This window comes from Sabethes cyaneus, chromosome 3 (assembly GCF_943734655.1).
Source record: "Sabethes cyaneus chromosome 3, idSabCyanKW18_F2, whole genome shotgun sequence".
NCBI classification, from domain to species: domain Eukaryota; kingdom Metazoa; phylum Arthropoda; class Insecta; order Diptera; family Culicidae; genus Sabethes; species Sabethes cyaneus.
Genome location: NC_071355.1, coordinates 49,309,017 through 49,327,122, shown reverse-complemented (window position 1 = coordinate 49,327,122; position 18,106 = coordinate 49,309,017). Strand labels below are relative to the sequence as shown.

The window sequence follows — 18,106 nt, the reverse complement described above, 5'->3', positions numbered from 1 at the left end:
ACCAAGTGATTTTCATTTCCTATAATTTTAAATAAATTTTTTGTGAATCTCCTCTGCGTGAAATGTGTGTAAACGATGGAACGTAAATAAAAAAGTGGCAAGAATTTACGTTGCAATAGAAAGTAAACTGATTATATATTTCCACAAAGTTCAATCAAATATTTGTTTTCGTTAAATACAATCTAAGTTCTTATGATCTGAATTTTTGAGTTATTCAAAAGCAAGGTCTTTTGTTGAATCAATATTACTTATGGAATTTGGAAGATCGTTAAATCGATGTTGTCTTGGTCCCGTCATGAGACTTGCAGTATTAAGTAAACATTATATTTCTATTCCGCAAAATAGGGACAGCATTCGGCTGCTTTACTTTTTGCAATGCAGTTCTTTCTGTTTGCTTTTAACATTATAATAAAAATAATTGCCGAGGCTACAAAATTTCTTGCAATGTTTAATGGCATTACAAACTATCATATTCTTCAACAAGAAAAGCTCAATCGGAAGTATCAGTTACTTATCGCAAAAGGGGTGGCTTGGTAAAAAATAGTGTCATAGTTGCATAGACACTCGACCAATATGCCAACTGCTGCCGGAATCATTTCTAGACTAGGGCGTTGCCATAATAAACTTCCCTTTCGTCGCTCACCAAAATCTGGTCGGTTTATTTTCGGAACCCATTCGCGGGAATAGCATTTATTGATTGTCGTCGAGTAAGCGAATCCTTGAGCATCCGTGAGCTCCCCTCAAAGAATGTGAAAAGTTCAAACCCACGATGCAGTAGATATATCGGTACCTACCTGTGTACTTTCATTGTTAGCAATCGATTTTATACTTTTTTTTAAACTATGCAACCTATAAACGAGCCAGTAGTCGGCTCCTAGATAAAGCGCCAGACATCATTACCACGCCAGTCGGGATGGCACCAGTGGTTTTTCATAAAGTCGGTTCCAGTTATTGTCAATAGTGCCCCCACTAACGGTCGGAAGTCTGTTAAATTATGAACCTGGATACGCGAGTTATTTTAATATTTCAGCGTGCATGGTGAGGCTAGTACAGGTTCGCGAGTGAAAATACTATCTCCTATCTGCGGTGCGTTTGTTCGGGGCGGTTGGTAGGGTTGGCAGTTAGTTGCTGGGCATATTCGCGTCTAATATTATTTTCATGTCTGTCTAATGCACGATGAATAGTTAGGCGCAAACGGCACTGAATGGAGGAGCCATGGTAGGCTTTAGTCGGTTACAGTACATTAGCGGATACGGACCAAATCGTCACGCATACGCGCGGTAGGACACTTTCGCTTGGATATAGAGAAAACAGTTGGTGAACTTGTAATGGATATGGACGAGTAGTGATAATTAACCATACGTGATACTCGAGGGGTCAAGGACTACAATGCACTATGAAAATATCGAAAACACCTGAAACTAGTCGAAGAAATAATCTTAACTGGATGTCGCGATGTTTTGCTGCTGCTCTGCTGGTGGCCGTACCGATAAGGTATCGCCTGGAGAATCTGTGCAGGTAAGAATAATATTTTTTTATAATTTTTAGTTTATTTAGAACGTAGATTTGTTGTTGAATTGAACAGTTTTAAAAAATTCATCTTCAAAATCAAAATTCATTTCCTTGTCGTCCAAACGCAAAAATTTTCAAAAACTTTGAAAATAATTTGCAATGGCCTTATTCTAATCAGCTACAAGCAGAACTGTAAAATTGTTATGCTGCACAGCGAGTTCAAAGGAAATAAAATCACTGTTGTATCATAGTGGGGCACATTGGGTCATATGCTCTCCTTGAGTGTGATTTAAAATTTGATGTAAAGCGTTATGAATTCCAGGGGACTCCAAAAAATTCAGAGGATTTTAGTTTATATCGATAAAAGGAAAGTTTTTCGTGCATGTATTTAATTCTTCTCAACTAAAAAATGTTGTGAAAATTAACATAAAACATACGAATACCAGCTCGTGATCGTCCCGCTAAACGTCGTCGCGGTGACTTGGAAACTCCGAATAAACCGACTACTGGTACCAGACTCGTTGAGAACCCCGAAAAGCTTGTGGTCAGCTCCCCACCCAAGTTATTCTGGGTGTATCTCTCACGTTTCCACCCCACCGTGACCTCCGAGGTCGTCGAGCGACTTGTTCGAGATGGTCTACAAAACCAGGATCCAATTCGTGTTGTTTCACTGATGTAAAAAGAGGCCGACCTTCAATCGCTCAACTTCATTTCCTTCAAAGTAGGCATTCCTCTGGCGTACAAAAATGCGGCCTTGCACCCTGATACTTGGCCACAGGGAATTGTATTCAGGGAATTTGATGATGCTCGAGCGAATTCAGCGGTATGGCTGCCCCCTATCGCCCCGCTACTTCCGCTACTTCATTAGTTGGACCCTACGATGACTCCAGTGCTGTTTCATCAACTGTCACTCCAATGGCGCTAACTCCAGTCCCTTTAGGACTCCCTTCGACTGCAGATCTACCGCAGACTCCTGCAGTAGACGGACCATAGTGTCCGTCGCACTGACGATATTAGACTGCACCAAGTTCCCACCAGCCGACTTTTGTCAACCCAACGTTACTGCCATCTTCAGACGACCGCTTATTTCATCAAATAGCATGACACTGGGACGCTCTGTTGTTGGTATCATGGATGCCCCCGACCCCCCCACCGTAGTCGCGCTACTGCCACCAGCGCTCATCAGTCGTCCCGGTCCTACGTGTGAGCGTGGGAAAAGTGTGTTTCCAGTACTACGCACTTGCATGATCCGTTAGCGGTACTTACTGAACGAAACTTTGCTGACGACACTCCGACTGCTTCGGATATTCCATCAGAACGACCGTGACTTCAGACAATCGCATGTCTCATCGCCCAACGTGATATCGGGACGCACTGTAGATGGAATTATGGACGCCCCCGACCTCCCCGCCGCAGTCGAGCCTTTCCAGCCAGCGACCAGCAGTCGTCCCGGTTCTGCTGGCGGGTGCAGGGAACGGGGCTTCCAAAATCGCCTGTCAGGCAAGTTGGAAATCGCTGATCCCAGCCCCACTGTTGATCCGTTCTCAGTTTTTAGTCTATCACCATCAAACCGGAAGAACGGTAACGGAAGTAGTCGACATGTTGGACTTAGAACACCGCGACGCGTATTCGAAAGCTCACTGGAGGCCTCTTCTCAGATCGACATAGTCCGGCCATTTGCTGCCAGCGTTCATCTCAGTCGTCGCGGTCCTGTTGTCGAGTCTGCAGTCGAGGTCCTCCAACTTACTCTCACAGGCAAGTACTCACGATTCTACGTTTTGTACTTCCTCATCGTTCCTCCGGTTCCAGCGCGGATTTATTTGATCTCTCTTCTGGTTATTCTACACGTACATCTACATCTCTGCCGCATTTCTACACCTCGCTTTTGGTAAACACTACAAGTCAATTAAGTTTAAGCTTATCATCCAGTCCGGGACGCCTACCACAACGCGATATGGAAACCCCTGATCCGCCTAGCTCAGTCGAGCCCGCCGTAGACACCGAGTTACAATCGCAATTGACTCGTTCCTGCCGTCCAAGTCGTCCCGGCCCTGAGTTTATTGTTTGTGAAGAGGTTTTTCAAGCCGCCTTCCATGGCAAGTATCCTATCAGTAACAGTATCCATCGCTCTGACGCATTCTCAATTCCCAGGACATCAACCGTAACAAGTCTTGCTACATCTGCTACCTTGAATGTCCTGGTATACTATCAAAACGTTGGAGGAATGAACAACTCTTTCACTAAGTACCAGTTAGCCTTCAGCGATTGCTGTTATGACGTATACGCCCTCACCGAAACCTGGTTGAATCAAAATACGACGACAAGACAGCTGTTTAACGACTCTTACTCCGTTTACCGACAGGATTGGTCGCGTTCAAATAGCTGTAAAAGTACTGGAGGTGGCGTTTTGTTAGCTGTTCGCTCAGGATTCAAGTCCTGCACAGGCAGTTGAACAATTATGGGTCGCGATTACCACTGTTGACGGAATACTCTATCTCTGCGTAGTTTACATCCCTCCCGATCGAATCAACGACGAAAACTTGATGGGCAACCATCTTGAAGTTATCAATTGGGTTGTGTCGCAATTAAAGCCTAGAGATAAAATTGTTATTTTGGGTGATTTTAACTTAAGCGCGGTCTCTTGGCAGTGCCTCTCGATCGTCCATAGGTATAGCCCCGCGAAAACTGCTTGATACATATAGCACCGCTGAACAGATGTATGGGATTGAAAATAAGAATCATCGGACCCTTGATCTGTACTTCGTTATTGACTAGCTGTGCGTAGACTGTACGGTTACAGAAGCTCCGGTACTACTCGTAAAGATCTGCATGCATCATCCTCCTTTACTAATGCAATTAAAAATCAGGCAATGCTTCCGAAAGCCTCTCATATGAGTTTAGTAAAACCAATTTCAACGGTATGAACGATTTTCTGGGCCACGTTGATTGGGAGGAGGTTCTCCGCGATTACGATGCTAGTCTCGCTGCATCGACCATTTCTAGCATACTGGCATATGCTCTCGACCAGTTCGTGCCCGCCAAGTCTAAGCGCGTCCCGCTTAAACCAGCCTGGGCGAACGCTGATCTCAAGCGCCTTAAAACGATTAAACGTGCAGCCCTTAGACGACACAGCAAGTATCGCACTGATGCCACGAGAATAAGATACGTGGAAATAAATACTACCTATAAACAACTCAATGATCATCTGTATAACGCCCATCAGAACAATCTGCAACGACGTCTCAAGGCAAACCCAACAAATTTTTGGCGCTACGTGAATGAGCAACGTAAAGAATCTGGATTACCCTCTACGATGTCGAATGGTCTGTTCGAAGCCGACTCCACCGCTGACATTGCCGACTTGTTCCGTTCTCATTTCAATAACGTTTTCACCAATGAACATCTCGAACCGCAGGATGTAGCCGTCGCCATTGAAAATGTTCCACGACTTTCTGTACCTTTGTCGCAGTTTGTTATCTCCATTGACATGTTTATGTCATCTGAAAAAAGACTAAAATCCTCCAAGGGATATGGCCCTGATGGTATCCCGTCAATCATTCTAAAACGCGGCACCGCTTGCAGCGGTATTCAACCTATCTTTGGCTACAGGCATTTTTCTAAACTGCTGGAAACAGGCATATGTTTTTCCTGTCTTTAAAAAAGGTTGTAAACGAGTAGTCTCGAACTACCGGGGTATGGCTGCATTAAGTGCCACTTCTAAACAGTTTGAGTTGATTATTCTCCAGGAGCTTGCCCAGAGATATAAACACTACATCTCGTCGGATCAGCACGGATTTATGCCTAAACGATCTACAACAACCAACTTCACTTCCTTCACTTCGTTTGTAACACGCCAAATTGAGGCTGGTCATCAAGTGGACGCGATATACACAGACTTATCTGCAGCATTTGATAAAATGAATCATCAAATTGCAATTTTTCAAATTTGATCGATTTGGCATGAACGAACATTTGCTACTCTGGCTTCAATCTTACCTATGTGATCGTAGCATGTCTGTGAAAATTGGTGATCACATTTCTTCGCCACAGGAGTTCCACAAGGAAGCCACCTAGCACCGTTTTTATTCCTGCTGTATATGAACGACGTTAATTCCATTTTGAAATGTGCGAAACTATCATACGCTGACGATCTAAAGCTATACCATACGATAAAGCAACCACAGGATGAGTTTTCTGCAGGAGCAGTTGGAAAACTTCGCTAAATGGTGTCAAATTAAACGATTGTCGCTGAATGTGTCTAAGTCTAATTTGGACGAAAACATTCACTATTAAACTATGACTGGCCTTGGCAGGCGTACGTTTACTGCGTGAATTCACAGTTAAGGGTTTGGGAGTTTTAATCGATGTTTAAATTAACATTCAAGGAACACATTTCATACGTGGTGGCAAAAGCTTCTTCACAGCTGGGCTTTTTATTACGTATCGTGAAAAAATTTAAAGACATCTACTGCCTGAAAACACTCTATTGTTCAATTGTGCGACCTGTACTGGAATACGCGTCTCCCGTCTGGTCTCCTTATTACCAGAACGAAATTCAACGCATCGAAGCTATTCAGCGAAAGTTCATCCGCTTCGCTTTACGTCATCTCATATGGACGGATCCACGGAACTTACCCAGCTATAAAAACCGTTGCATGCTGATCGGCCTGGAGTTGCTAGAGGAAAGACGCAATGTGGCAAAAGTATGCTTTATTGGCGGTCTTCTGCAAGGTAACGTTGATTGTTAAATACTCCTCAGCAAGCTGGATATCAATATACGACGCCGCAATCTACGATATCACTCGTTTCTCAGTATTACTCCAGCTAGGACGAATTATGGTCTACATGAACCAGTGCGCAGTATGTCTCGTCTATTCAATCAATGTTACCATGTATTTGACTTTAATGTGTCTCGAGTAACGAACAAGTGTAATTTTAGACGTGTTTTATGTTAATAATCTAAACAGACGAGAATTGTAATACGTTATTTAATTATTTCTGTCATTGAGGTGATATTTTACCTGTTCACGTTAATAAAAAAAATAAATAAATAAAGAATCCGCATGAGACAGAACTAATTGAGGAATTGATGGGCCAATCGGGGATAACTTCCATTCAACTTCAACTAGTTATACTGATCGGTGACGCAAACCAGATTTTCTCAGGGTCTAGTAAGCCCTTTTAGAACTTCCGAGGTCTGCGTCTTATTAAAGCTTAATTCAGAGTCTAGCATAACCCCAAGGACACGTACTACGCTTGTTCTATCTACGTGTTCGATTCATATCCTGTACGTCCATTGAATCGGTTGCTTTTTCCTTGTAAAAGTGACTACTAAGTATTTCACTACGCTAATTACCAAAAAGTTGCGTTTGCATTAGTCGTGAAATTTGTCGATGACTGCTTGTAAGAACTGACAGTCAATGGAGGTTTGGATTACCCAAAAAAAATTAAGGTCGTCGGCATACAGAAGTTTGCAAACTTCCGGTAAACATTGGCACACGTCGTTAAAAAATATGAAAAACTGTAATGGACCTAAATTACTGCCTTGTGGGACCCAACGGACTGGCAGGCTGATTGTTTCCTGAAGCCTCCTTCGAACATTGAATCGCTGCAAGCACAGATTGATTTGTAAGAACCATTTACTCTGCGAACTATGAAGCGAGCTTTGTTTGGTAGTTTTCTCCAATTATCCAATAATGCGGTTTCTAATCAATTCTTTTTAACTCCGTCCTGAAATGCTTATCTCGAAATTCGGTAATGCACGCTGGTACTCATAATTTTTCGGAAAATTGAAAACCATTTTAATTATTTACTATTAGTTTACTACACGTATCCACATGAATGTGGCTTTAACGAAATTAACTAAAAGGCAAGCTGCCAACTTGGACCGCTGGACCATATATTTTGGCTTCACTCAAATAGTATGCAGATGGCAGTCTTACCAGCGCAGCGCGTTGGTGGAACCCCTGGTTGAGGAATTCTTCTGATTCTATTGAGCCCAGTTTAACGCACAGTCGACGATCAGTCATGTACGATTTGAACCAGTTGATAAAAGTCAAGTTTGGCTAGCAGGATATGGCGATTAACTTTATCGAAGGCTGCCTTTAGGTCCGTATAAATTGCATCAACTTGAAGCCCCTGCTCCATATATGTAAGACACAGCGATGAGAACTGTATGAGGTTGGCGATCTACTAGGGAAAAATCCGTGCTGCTCTGGTGAGATGTAGTGTTGTGCGACTCGAAAAAGTTCCTTGTTAATTAGTATCTCAAAAAGTTTCGAACCAGCACATAGTGAGTTCATTCCACGGTAATTAGATACGTCGCATTTATCACTTTTTTCGTACTGGGAACATAATCGATTTCTTCCAACTTAAACTTATTCAGCCGAGAGCCGGGGTGGCTCTTGCCATATCAAGAATTTCGTTGCACGTCTCGGTACACGTAAGTCGGCTTCAACCTAGTCGAGCCATCTAGCACGTTGGGTCCCTCTATTCCTGGTGCCGGTGGGTTTTTGAAGAGAACGGATTTCACTGCACAGTCGTTCGGCATCTTTGTGACGTGGCCGGCCCACCGTAGTCTCCCAACTTTCTCCATGCAGTGCCTGTAGCTTATGATTCATACACCTCCGCCACTCTCCGCTTTCCGTTTGTAATCTGCTAAAAATAATCCGCAAAACCTTTCGTTCAAATACAAGTGCATGTATGTCTTCCGTAAGCAAAGTTACTGTCAAGTCCGTAGAGGACTACCGGTCTGATTAGCGTTTTGTACATCATCAGCATTGTGCGGCGGCGTATGCTCCTTGCTCTAAGCTTCTTGCGGAGGGAAAAGTAGGCTCGATTTCCAGCTTGAATGCGTCGTTGGATCTTTTTACACGTATTATTGTCGGCGATGACCAGAGATCCCAAATATACGAACTCATCAACCACTTCCAGTTCATCGCCGTCAATAGTCACTGTCCGTGGGAGCCAAACGTTCTCTGGAGCCTCTTGCTACCATATATTTGGTTTTCGACGCATTAATTTCTAGCCCTATCTTCCTATCTTCCGTTTTTAGTCTGGCGTAAATTGCCTTTGTCATCCCAAGGTTGCTAGTAATGATGTCGAGGTCGTCTGCAAAGGCTAGAAGTTGGCTACTCTTGCTAATAGCTTCAATAGCGATATTGAAAAGCTTACAGGACAGTCCAGCCCCTTGCCGCAACCTTCTGCGTGATTCGAAAGGACTCGAGAGCGCCCCCGAAACGCACACGTAGCACATCACTCGCTGGAGGGTAACTGGGATCAGCTGCGTCAGTTTGCCCGGAAAATCGGTCTCGTGCATTATCTGCCAACTACTCTCGTCACGTTATGCTCTCGACATTTCTGAAGGACTTGTCGCAGAGTAAAAATTTGATCCTTTGATCCGGGTCCCTATAAAGCTCTACGAATTGTTTTGCTATTGGGGATAGATGATGTAACAAAATCTGGGAGAGCACCTTGTAGGCGGCGTTGACCAGCGTAATGCCGGGGTAATTAGAGCAATCGAGCTGTTCGCCCTTTTTGTAGGTGGAACAAACCACACCTTCCATCCATTCCTCCGGCAGTTTCTCCTCCTCTCAAATCCTTGAAATTATCCAGTGAAGTGTTAGGTTAGGTGCTAGTGGGTTTTGGCCATTTTTGTAGAATTCTGCCGAGAGTCGGTTCTTTCCGATGACTTCATTATTCTTCAGCTGACTGATTTCTCGCTGGATCTCTTCAAGATCGAGAACCGGTACGTTGTTATCGTTTGTAGGCCTAGGTTAACTTTCGTTGCGTCGCACAGTGGGACGGCGTCAAAAATAGGCGGACATCAGCTTTTGCGGAGAAACTATTAAGTTTTTCGCATTAGTGTCTTCGCAAAAGTTTCTTGGTTTTTAATTTATTTTTTTGTTAGATAAAAAAAATTTACATTAAGGGGGTGAATCAATAAATAGAAAAATTAACTTTTTTATTTTAGGTCCAAAATAAACAGTGCCTAAGGAAAAATAGTAGAGGACATTATTTCAAGAGTATTTGGCGAAGGAAGGAAGTTTCTATCCCTTAAGGGAAAAAAGATATTGAGCTACACAATAACAAACCCCCTTAATATCAGTTTTCCTAATTTTACTTGCTTATTTCCGTTTCTACATCGTTTTGATGTTCAGTAAAATTTAAGATATAGTAAACATACATCTTTTTGCTGAAGAAAGTGAGGCTCTAACCCTATGGGATTTTAAGCTGTTACAGTTTTTAGACAATTTTCTAGTCAATTTTAAGGTGATTTATTTAAAAAAGGCGCAAGTATGCGCAGCCAATCTCAGCGACTTTATTTGTTGCAATGTAGTGGCTTTCATTTTATGTATATGTCACGGTGGATCACGGTGGAACATTCGAGCAAACTGCGACTAAAAATATCACGTTTAACGCCTGAAAAATTACATAAAATAACATAATCGATCAATACAAATGGTATAAACCCATTTAAAATAAAAATAAATTTAATAATAAATGATTTAACAATTCAATGATGTTATATTTCTAAATAACTGTTCATTTCTTCATCGTTAGCTTCGGAGGAGTCAAGAGTACCGTTTCCCGCAAAATCTGGTTCACGCAATAACTTCAGTGCTGTTTCACTGAATGGCATTTTCTTCCGTTTTGTGTTCTTACCCACTGATGAAATTATCGGATCAGATGATAGCATTAAACGGTTAAATATATCTTGATTTGTAGATACTCTGTGAACATAAGCGTATGCAATTAGGAACAAAACACAACATATATGATGACTAATATGCACCATGAACATTTTCGCGCTCGATTTTCCCGGAACATTTTGACGTCCTTATTCCGGCATTCTTGCGGTTCTTCTGACAAGGCACCGATAGGGAGCACTGATGCTTGGATAATATCTGCACCATGGATAAGAATTCGGTGCATACTAGCTGGTATTTTGTACCATCCGTATAATGAACCAGATTTTGCGGGAAACGGTACTCTTGACTCCTCCGAAGCTAACGATGAAGAAATGAACAGTTATTTAGAAATATAACATCATTGAATTGTTAAATCATTTATTATTAAATTTATTTTTATTTTAAATGGGTTTATACCATTTGTATTGATCGATTATGTTATTTTATGTAATTTTTCAGGCGTTAAACGTGATATTTTTAGTCGCAGTTTGCTCGAATGTTCCACCGTGATCCACCGTGACATATACATAAAAAGAAAGCCACTACATTGCAACACATAAAGTCGCTGAGATTGGCTGCGCATACTTGCGCCTTTTTTAAATAAATCACCTTAAAATTGACTAGAAAATTGTCTAAAAACTGTAACAGCTTAAAATCCCATAGGGTTAGAGCCTCACTTTCTTCAGCAAAAAGATGTATTTTTACTATATCTTAAATTTTACTGAACATCAAAACGATGTAGAAACGGAAATAAGCAAGTAAAATTAGGAAAACTGATATTAAGGGGGTTTGTTATTGTGTAGCTCAATATCTTTTTTCCCTTAAGAGATAGAAACTTCCTTCCTTCGCCAAATACTCTTGAAATAATGTCCTCTACCACTTTTCCTTAGGCACTGTTTATTTTGGACCTAAAATAAAAAAGTTAATTTTTCTATTTATTGATTCACCCCCTTAATGTAAATTTTTTTTATCTAACAAAAAAATAAATTAAAAACCAAGAAACTTTTGCGAAGACACTAATGCGAAAAACTTAATAGTTTCTCCGCAAAAGCTGATGTCCGCCTATTTTTGAAGCTGTCCCACTGTGCGTCGCCTGTTATTGTCATTGAGGTGCCCATCGGAAAACTGCTTCCACCTGTTGATCACCTGGCGCTCGTTGTTTCCCTCATCCCTGTACATATCCTTCCCTGTCGGCATGCGACTTTAGCTTCTTCCGGGGTTGGCTACCCGATCTCCGCTAAGATTGATAGTATTCTAGCTGGTACCACGAGGAGGTAGGGATAAGAGTTGCTGGATAAGAGGATAAGGATCACTGTGGGGTCTAATGCTAGCAAGTACGCGAGACACCGCTTTTAGGCATGATTCAACCATGACCAACCCACTCATGGATAATACTCATAATAAGAATATTCTAGTGTTTAATGGATCTAAAACAAAATTAGTTTCAGCCTGCAGCAGGTTCCCTTATTTGATTTAATAAACGTTGATCGGAATGCGCAATAGGAACTTTCAATAACAGATTATAAAAATTAATTTTGTTTTTCACTGTTGTTGCAGCAATCAGCATCCTCTTCGCTGCACCGAGAAGACTCCGAAGTGTTTGAAAACAATCGTCACTGTACCGATTTACTATTCATAGCAATTAAAGCTGCATTCATATTTATTTTGGTAAGATATTCGAAATGATGTTTAATTGTTATTTTATCCGTTGAAATTCAGAAATGGCGTGCATAAAAGATAACTTATGTTTAAATGTGCATGAACAAATCAAATATGTATCTTTCGTGATGGAAAATGATAGCTAATTCATGTTTCCCTATTGTAATATCTTCCAAACCGCCCAGCTGGTGCTAATCATCTACTGCATGGCATTCGGTGACATTTATCGCATTATAAACGGATACGACGACTGTGCCAACGTGTGTGGCCGTGAAAACAAACCCGATAAGAATCTCTCGTGCAAGGTAAGGCCACATGCCTACAATGCTACAACATATCTTTGGCGGAAAACTCCCGATTAGCAGGTGTCAGTAATGATGCTTCATTTATTTTTTTCTTTTTGTTAACTTCATACAGAAATTAGTTCCCGTCAACATGAACCGTTTTTGCCGTCCCTTCATGGTAAAACCCCATTCAATGCAAACTTATAAAGTCTAATGACAGAGGTTGTCGGATAATTATTACTAAATATTGAATCTCTCTTGAATGTATGAACGACTCTTTCATTTTCAAGTCGCAATTTTTTATGAAATAAAATTTTGCTAAAAATACTTTTGCGAAAATTGGAAATGATATTCTTTTAAATATGAATATAAAAAAAAATTGCAGCTTATTTAGGAGTTTTCCTGCCATTGAACTCTAAACACAACAGTTTTAATTTGAATCGAACTTTCAACAGGGTACGGATCGAACCGAACAAAAATATCTGCTGGTTGAGTCTTCTGGTATCTCTTCCGATTTGCATCGGCAGTGCGTGTCCCGATGTGAGGATATTGAAGGATAGTAAGTACATACTACTAAATATATAATTTTTCGCATTACCTAAGACTTGATTAAATAAGATTAGAATTTTACTAACCTCTTTTCTCCGCAGCAAACCCTTCCTGAACCGCTGCATTCGGCGGGAAAACCCAGCCGAAGATGTCGCAACTCGTACCGGTTTGCGGAACTACTTTCAGGAAGTTTCCGAAGACATCGAGTCGTGCTACATGGAGATGCTTTGGTTGTGCGCCATAGCTTTTGTGTTCTCCCTACTAACGCTGGTATTGCTGCGATTCGTACCGGGATTGATAGTTTGGCTGGTTCTACTAGCCGTCGTAGTCGTCTGTACCGTCGGAACCATCTGGTTGTGGCTGAAATGGAACTTCGAAAGCGATCAGTTGTCGAAAGAGGCGGGCGATGGAGCCAAAATGAGGATAAATAATTATCTATACTATGCCATCGCTGCTACCGTCGCTACGATCCTGGTATATCTGGTCATACTGGTGATGAGAAAAAGGATCAAACTGGTTGTGCAGCTTTTTCGCGAAGCGGGAAAAGCTATTGCCAATATGCCGTTTTTGCTGGTGGAACCAATCCTGGTAGGATGAGGCTTAAAACATTTTATTGAGTATCTTACTAAAAGTAATTTTCTGTAGACCTTTATTTCCATAGCGGTTGTCATCACATTGTACGTCTACTTCACCATGTGGATCGAAAGTTCCGGAATGCTGATGGTGGAGAACAATCAGAGTGCGAAATACGTGAAGGACTCGACGATGCTGTTTACCCGCTGGTACAATCTGCTAGCTTTCTTCTGGTTCTGTCAGTTTATAATCGGTTGTCAGCACATGGTTATCGCCGGGGCCGTGGCCTACTGGTTTTTCTCGAGAAATAGGTCGAATCTTCGAAATCCTATTTTGAAAAGCTTCGGCAACTTGGTTCGCTATCACATGGGCACCGTTGCTTGCGGGTCGTTCGTGATTGCTCTCGTGCAGTTCCTCCGAGCCACGTTGAAAGCATTGATGGTGAGTTTCCTTCAAATTCCGGATTATGTAATCGATTCAAACGTACAATTTCAGTGCTACGTTCGCCAACATCAGAACAAGGTCGCGAATTGCGTATTCGACTGCTGCCAGTGTTGTCTGAAATGCTTCGAGCGGTTTTTACAATATCTTACCCGAAACGCTTACATCGTGACTGCCATACATGGTGATTCGTTCTGTCAGGCGGGGAAAAAAGCATTCAGCATGCTATCCAGCAATGCCCTACGGGTTTTCGCAATCAATTCGGTGGGAGATTTTGTACTGATTCTGGCGAAAGTATTTGTAGTGGCCGTCACCTGCCTGATCGGGATGGAACTGATCCAGAAGAAGGCAGGCTTGCACCATCCCTATGTGCCCATCATTTTGGTTGGCATATTTGCCTATTTGGTGGCACATTGCTTTATGACCGTTTACGAGGTGAGTGCTTGCTATTTGACATTATTTGTAATAATCGCTTCAATTTGTTTTTTTTCTCACCCAGATGACGGTGGACACAATTTTTCTGTGCTTTTGTGAAGACTGTGAAACTAACGACGGCATCAGCAAACCGTACTACATGTCCCGAGGACTGATGGAATTTGTACAGAACTCGAAGAAAGCATTGGCGATACATGACAATCGAATCGCCAGCTCGCTGCGAGAGGGTAAGGCGTGGACTGACGAAGCGACCAAGCAAAAGCAGACTAAAACTATTTCGGAAACCGTAGACTGATAAGCTTTTAAACTAGTCTCTCTTAACTTTTGCTTTTGATATTATGGACTTTAACTCGATTGATGTGTGGTGTGAAATTCAGTACTCAAGCGTGAAATAAAAGTAATCTTTTCACACACTTGTTTCACAGAAAAAGATTTATTTCCTATCCGAATTGCACTTCTCACCGCCGCTTCCCAAATGCCACCCATGTGGGAACTTGTAGGGGAATGTCGACGTGGTTAGGCCGCTTTTTGGTATCTGGCCATAAATTCCGTTTTAAAGGGAATTTTTAAAATCATGTTTATACTGGAGCAACTAAGCTGAGAGGTGCGAACCAGAGCGCCTTTTCCCTAAACGAGGGGCGGCTCAAACAGCGTCTGTCTCGGAGAGAGCGGTTGAATATGAAATGCTCAGTGGTTGGAGTATTCGTGAAAAAGTGATCATTTGAATCGATGAACATCCCTCATGAACATACACCATTCGCCTGCCTCGCCGATAATGCACGCATCAGCTTTGAATTTTATCACGAACAGAACCTCAATGTGAACATCAGAATTCGTTCAAAAATTGAATATTGAACATTGAGTGTGTTAGATTTATCGGATATAGAATGCCCGGGGACGCCGGAAAGTATTCAAAATAATATTACCACGAAAAGGGAATAGTTTAAAGTAGTGTTAGTGGCTTTACAAGCAGCAGAAGACGATAAATCGCACTTTTGCGTTGCTCACGATATTCGTATATTCAGCGATGCTATGAAGCGTGAGTGTATGTTGCTCATTGTTATAGGCGAATTGAACCACTCGCGTAGCTGTTTTATCATGATAAAAACCGTTTGCCGATGCTCGGCGTATCTATTCATTTTGCGAGTTTTCCAACCTCTGGAAATGCTGTATCCTGCAAGCTAGATCTAAGATAATAGACCCATCAACGGGATGTAGATATCGCGACCCTGGTAAGGTAGTATACCGAAGCTTCATTAACCACAAACTACGAAAAAAGAAATACGGAACGGATCAATCGATATAGGACACGACAAAAAACAAGGAAACGATTAATGGATACCGATTGGAAACATGGTACTTGGAATGTCCGAACTCTCCATTAACTGACACAAGCTGGCTTACTTGCTCAAGAGTTACATCTACTTGGTGTGGAAATCTTTGTTATTCAGGAAGTTCGGTGGCCAAACTCCGGAGAATGTATGTTGAGAATTAAGGGTATATTCTTCAAGTATAGCCTAATCAACGTGTACGCACCGACAAATGATAAATTCGATGATGCTAAGGAAGAGTTCTACGACAAGCTCGAGAGAACCTAAAGAGAGTGCCCGAAACATGACGTGGAATAATTTTCGGAGAAGCAAATTCGCAGATCAGGAGGGAGGAATTTTTTCGTCCTGTCATTAGAAGACAGCCTTCATCTGTCGACTAACAATAACTGTCTGAGGGTCATAAATTTTGCCGCGGCCAGAGGAATGGCCATCTGTAGCACTTACTTTCCACGTCTAAATATTCAGAAACGCACCTGGAGGCATCCAAATGAAGACTCTTCTAGCTCTCAGATCGAACATGTCTTAATTGACGGTCAACACTTTTCGGATGTCATCGATGTACGGTCTTTTCGGGGACAAAGTATCGGCTCTGACCACTATCTCGTAGGGCTCGCACTGAGAGGACGCAGTGTTTCAGCACCCGAACAGCGGTTGACGGCAGATGAGCCGGAAAACTTGATCGTGAATCCCTGAACAGTAGGAAGAAAAGGAAGAAGATACAGGTGGACTGTGGAGGAACCTTCATGGTACAATTGAAACAACTGCGAGAGAGGTGCTAGGTACGACGCGTAGAAGACAGCGTAACAGCTGGTTCAATGCTAGATGTCAGAGAGAGAGACAGATGAGAAGAATCAGATCAGGAGTCGTATGTTCACAGTGGCTACATGTTAGAATAGACAAAGGTATAGAGAGACTAGCGCTGTGCAAAAAAAGAACCCACCTACAGGTGCCAACAGGTAGATGCATTGTATGGAGAAGGATGAACCACGAGCTGGCACAGTTTTTCGGCTAACCCAGTATTCCAGTTCACTACAATAGATCAAAGAACTGGTCGCAGTGGTCCAAGGTCCCCAACAAGGAAAAAAAACCCAGTATCCAGAAATTTGCTAAAGCTGAAAGCGTAACAATGGGCGAGACATTCAAGCATATTCGGAGCGGAATATTCGGCATCGACCTAGGCGACGGAATAAGGACGACGAATGGAGACTCGGACCTTGGAACTGCAGATCGCTAAATTTCGCAGGTTGCGAGCGGGTGCTGATTGAACAGCTGGAACCCCGCAAACTCGGCATCGTAGCTCTGCAGGAAATCTGTCGCAAAGGAGAGAAGGTATGGAAAAAATGGCGTGGCGGAAAGGTCCAGTTTTACCAGAGCGGTGACGCTACCAACGAACTGGGAACGGGCTTTGTAGTGCTGGGCGGAATGCAGGATCGCGTGATAGATTGGAAGGCGATCAACGAGAGAATGTGTGTATTGAGGATAAAGGGCCGTTTCTTCAATTATAACATCATTAACGTGCACTGCCCGCACGAAGGTAGACCCGACGATGAGAAAGAAGCGTTCTACGCGAGGCTGGAGGCAACGTAAGACAGCTGCTCGTCACGGGACATCAAGATCGTCATCGGGGATATGAACACCCAGGTCGGTAGGGAAGAAATGTATAGACCGGTGGTAGGACCCCATAGCCTGCACACCGACACAAACGATAACTGCCAACGATGTATAAACTTCGCAGCTTCCCGAAGCCTGGTGATCCGAAGCACCTTTTTCCCGCGCAAGGATATCCACAAAGCCACCTGGAGATCACCTGACCAACGTACAATGAACCAAATTGACCACGTTCTCATAGAGGGCCGGTTCTTCTCTAACATCACGAACGTACGTTCCCGTCGGGGTGCGGATATTGATTCTGACCATTACCTAGTAGCAGTACATGTGCGCTCAAAGCTGTCCACCGTATACCGGACATGTCAAAGCCACCCTCCTTGGCTGAACATCAGGCAGCTAGAGAACCCACAAGCTGCCGAGAACTACGCGCGAGTACTGAATGAGGCACTGCCTTCTTCCGAGGAGTTAGGTGCTTCAAACCTCGAAGACGGTTGGGGCAGAATATGCTCGGCCATCGGAGAGGCCGCTACCGCGGCACTAGGTATTGAGCCTCGGAGTACACAAAATGATTGGTTTGATGGAGAATGCCAACAAGCGGTGGAGGAGAAAAAAAATGCTTGGAAAAATTATCTAAGTATTGCCACTAGAGAGAACCTGGCCAAGTACCGACGAGCTAGGAACCAGTTGACCACGATCCTGGGGAGAAAAAAGCGCCAAAAGGAGGACAGAGATCGTGAAGAATTAGAGCAACTATTCCGCTCAGGTTTTATGGGAAGGTGAACCAAACTCGGAAGGGCTACACACCGAAACCTGACATGTGTAGGGACGAGGGAGGGAATCTAATTACAAACGAGCGTGAGGTGGTCGACAGGTGGAATCAGTTCTTCGATGAACACCTCAATGGCGAAGTCGCAGAAGGAGGCGGAACGGAAATTAACCTAGGAGCGCCCATGGAAGATAGTGAAATCCTAGCACCTGATCTCCAAGAAGTCAAACGTGAAATCAATTTGCTGAAGACCAATAA

General features: G+C 42.8%; 1 protein-coding gene across 1 annotated transcript; it reads left to right on the top strand.

Annotated features, from left to right (window-relative positions):
• The first annotated feature begins 1,455 nt into the window (after nucleotides 1-1,455).
• On the top strand, nucleotides 1,456-14,438 carry LOC128739559 (choline transporter-like protein 1). Its single transcript, XM_053835053.1, has 8 exons — nucleotides 1,456-1,518; nucleotides 11,760-11,870; nucleotides 12,047-12,166; nucleotides 12,601-12,704; nucleotides 12,796-13,282; nucleotides 13,340-13,708; nucleotides 13,763-14,143; nucleotides 14,208-14,438. Exons 1-8 carry the CDS (start codon nucleotides 1,456-1,458, stop codon nucleotides 14,436-14,438), a joined length of 1,866 nt encoding a protein of 621 aa, XP_053691028.1.
• Nucleotides 14,439-18,106: the final 3,668 nt, after the last annotated feature.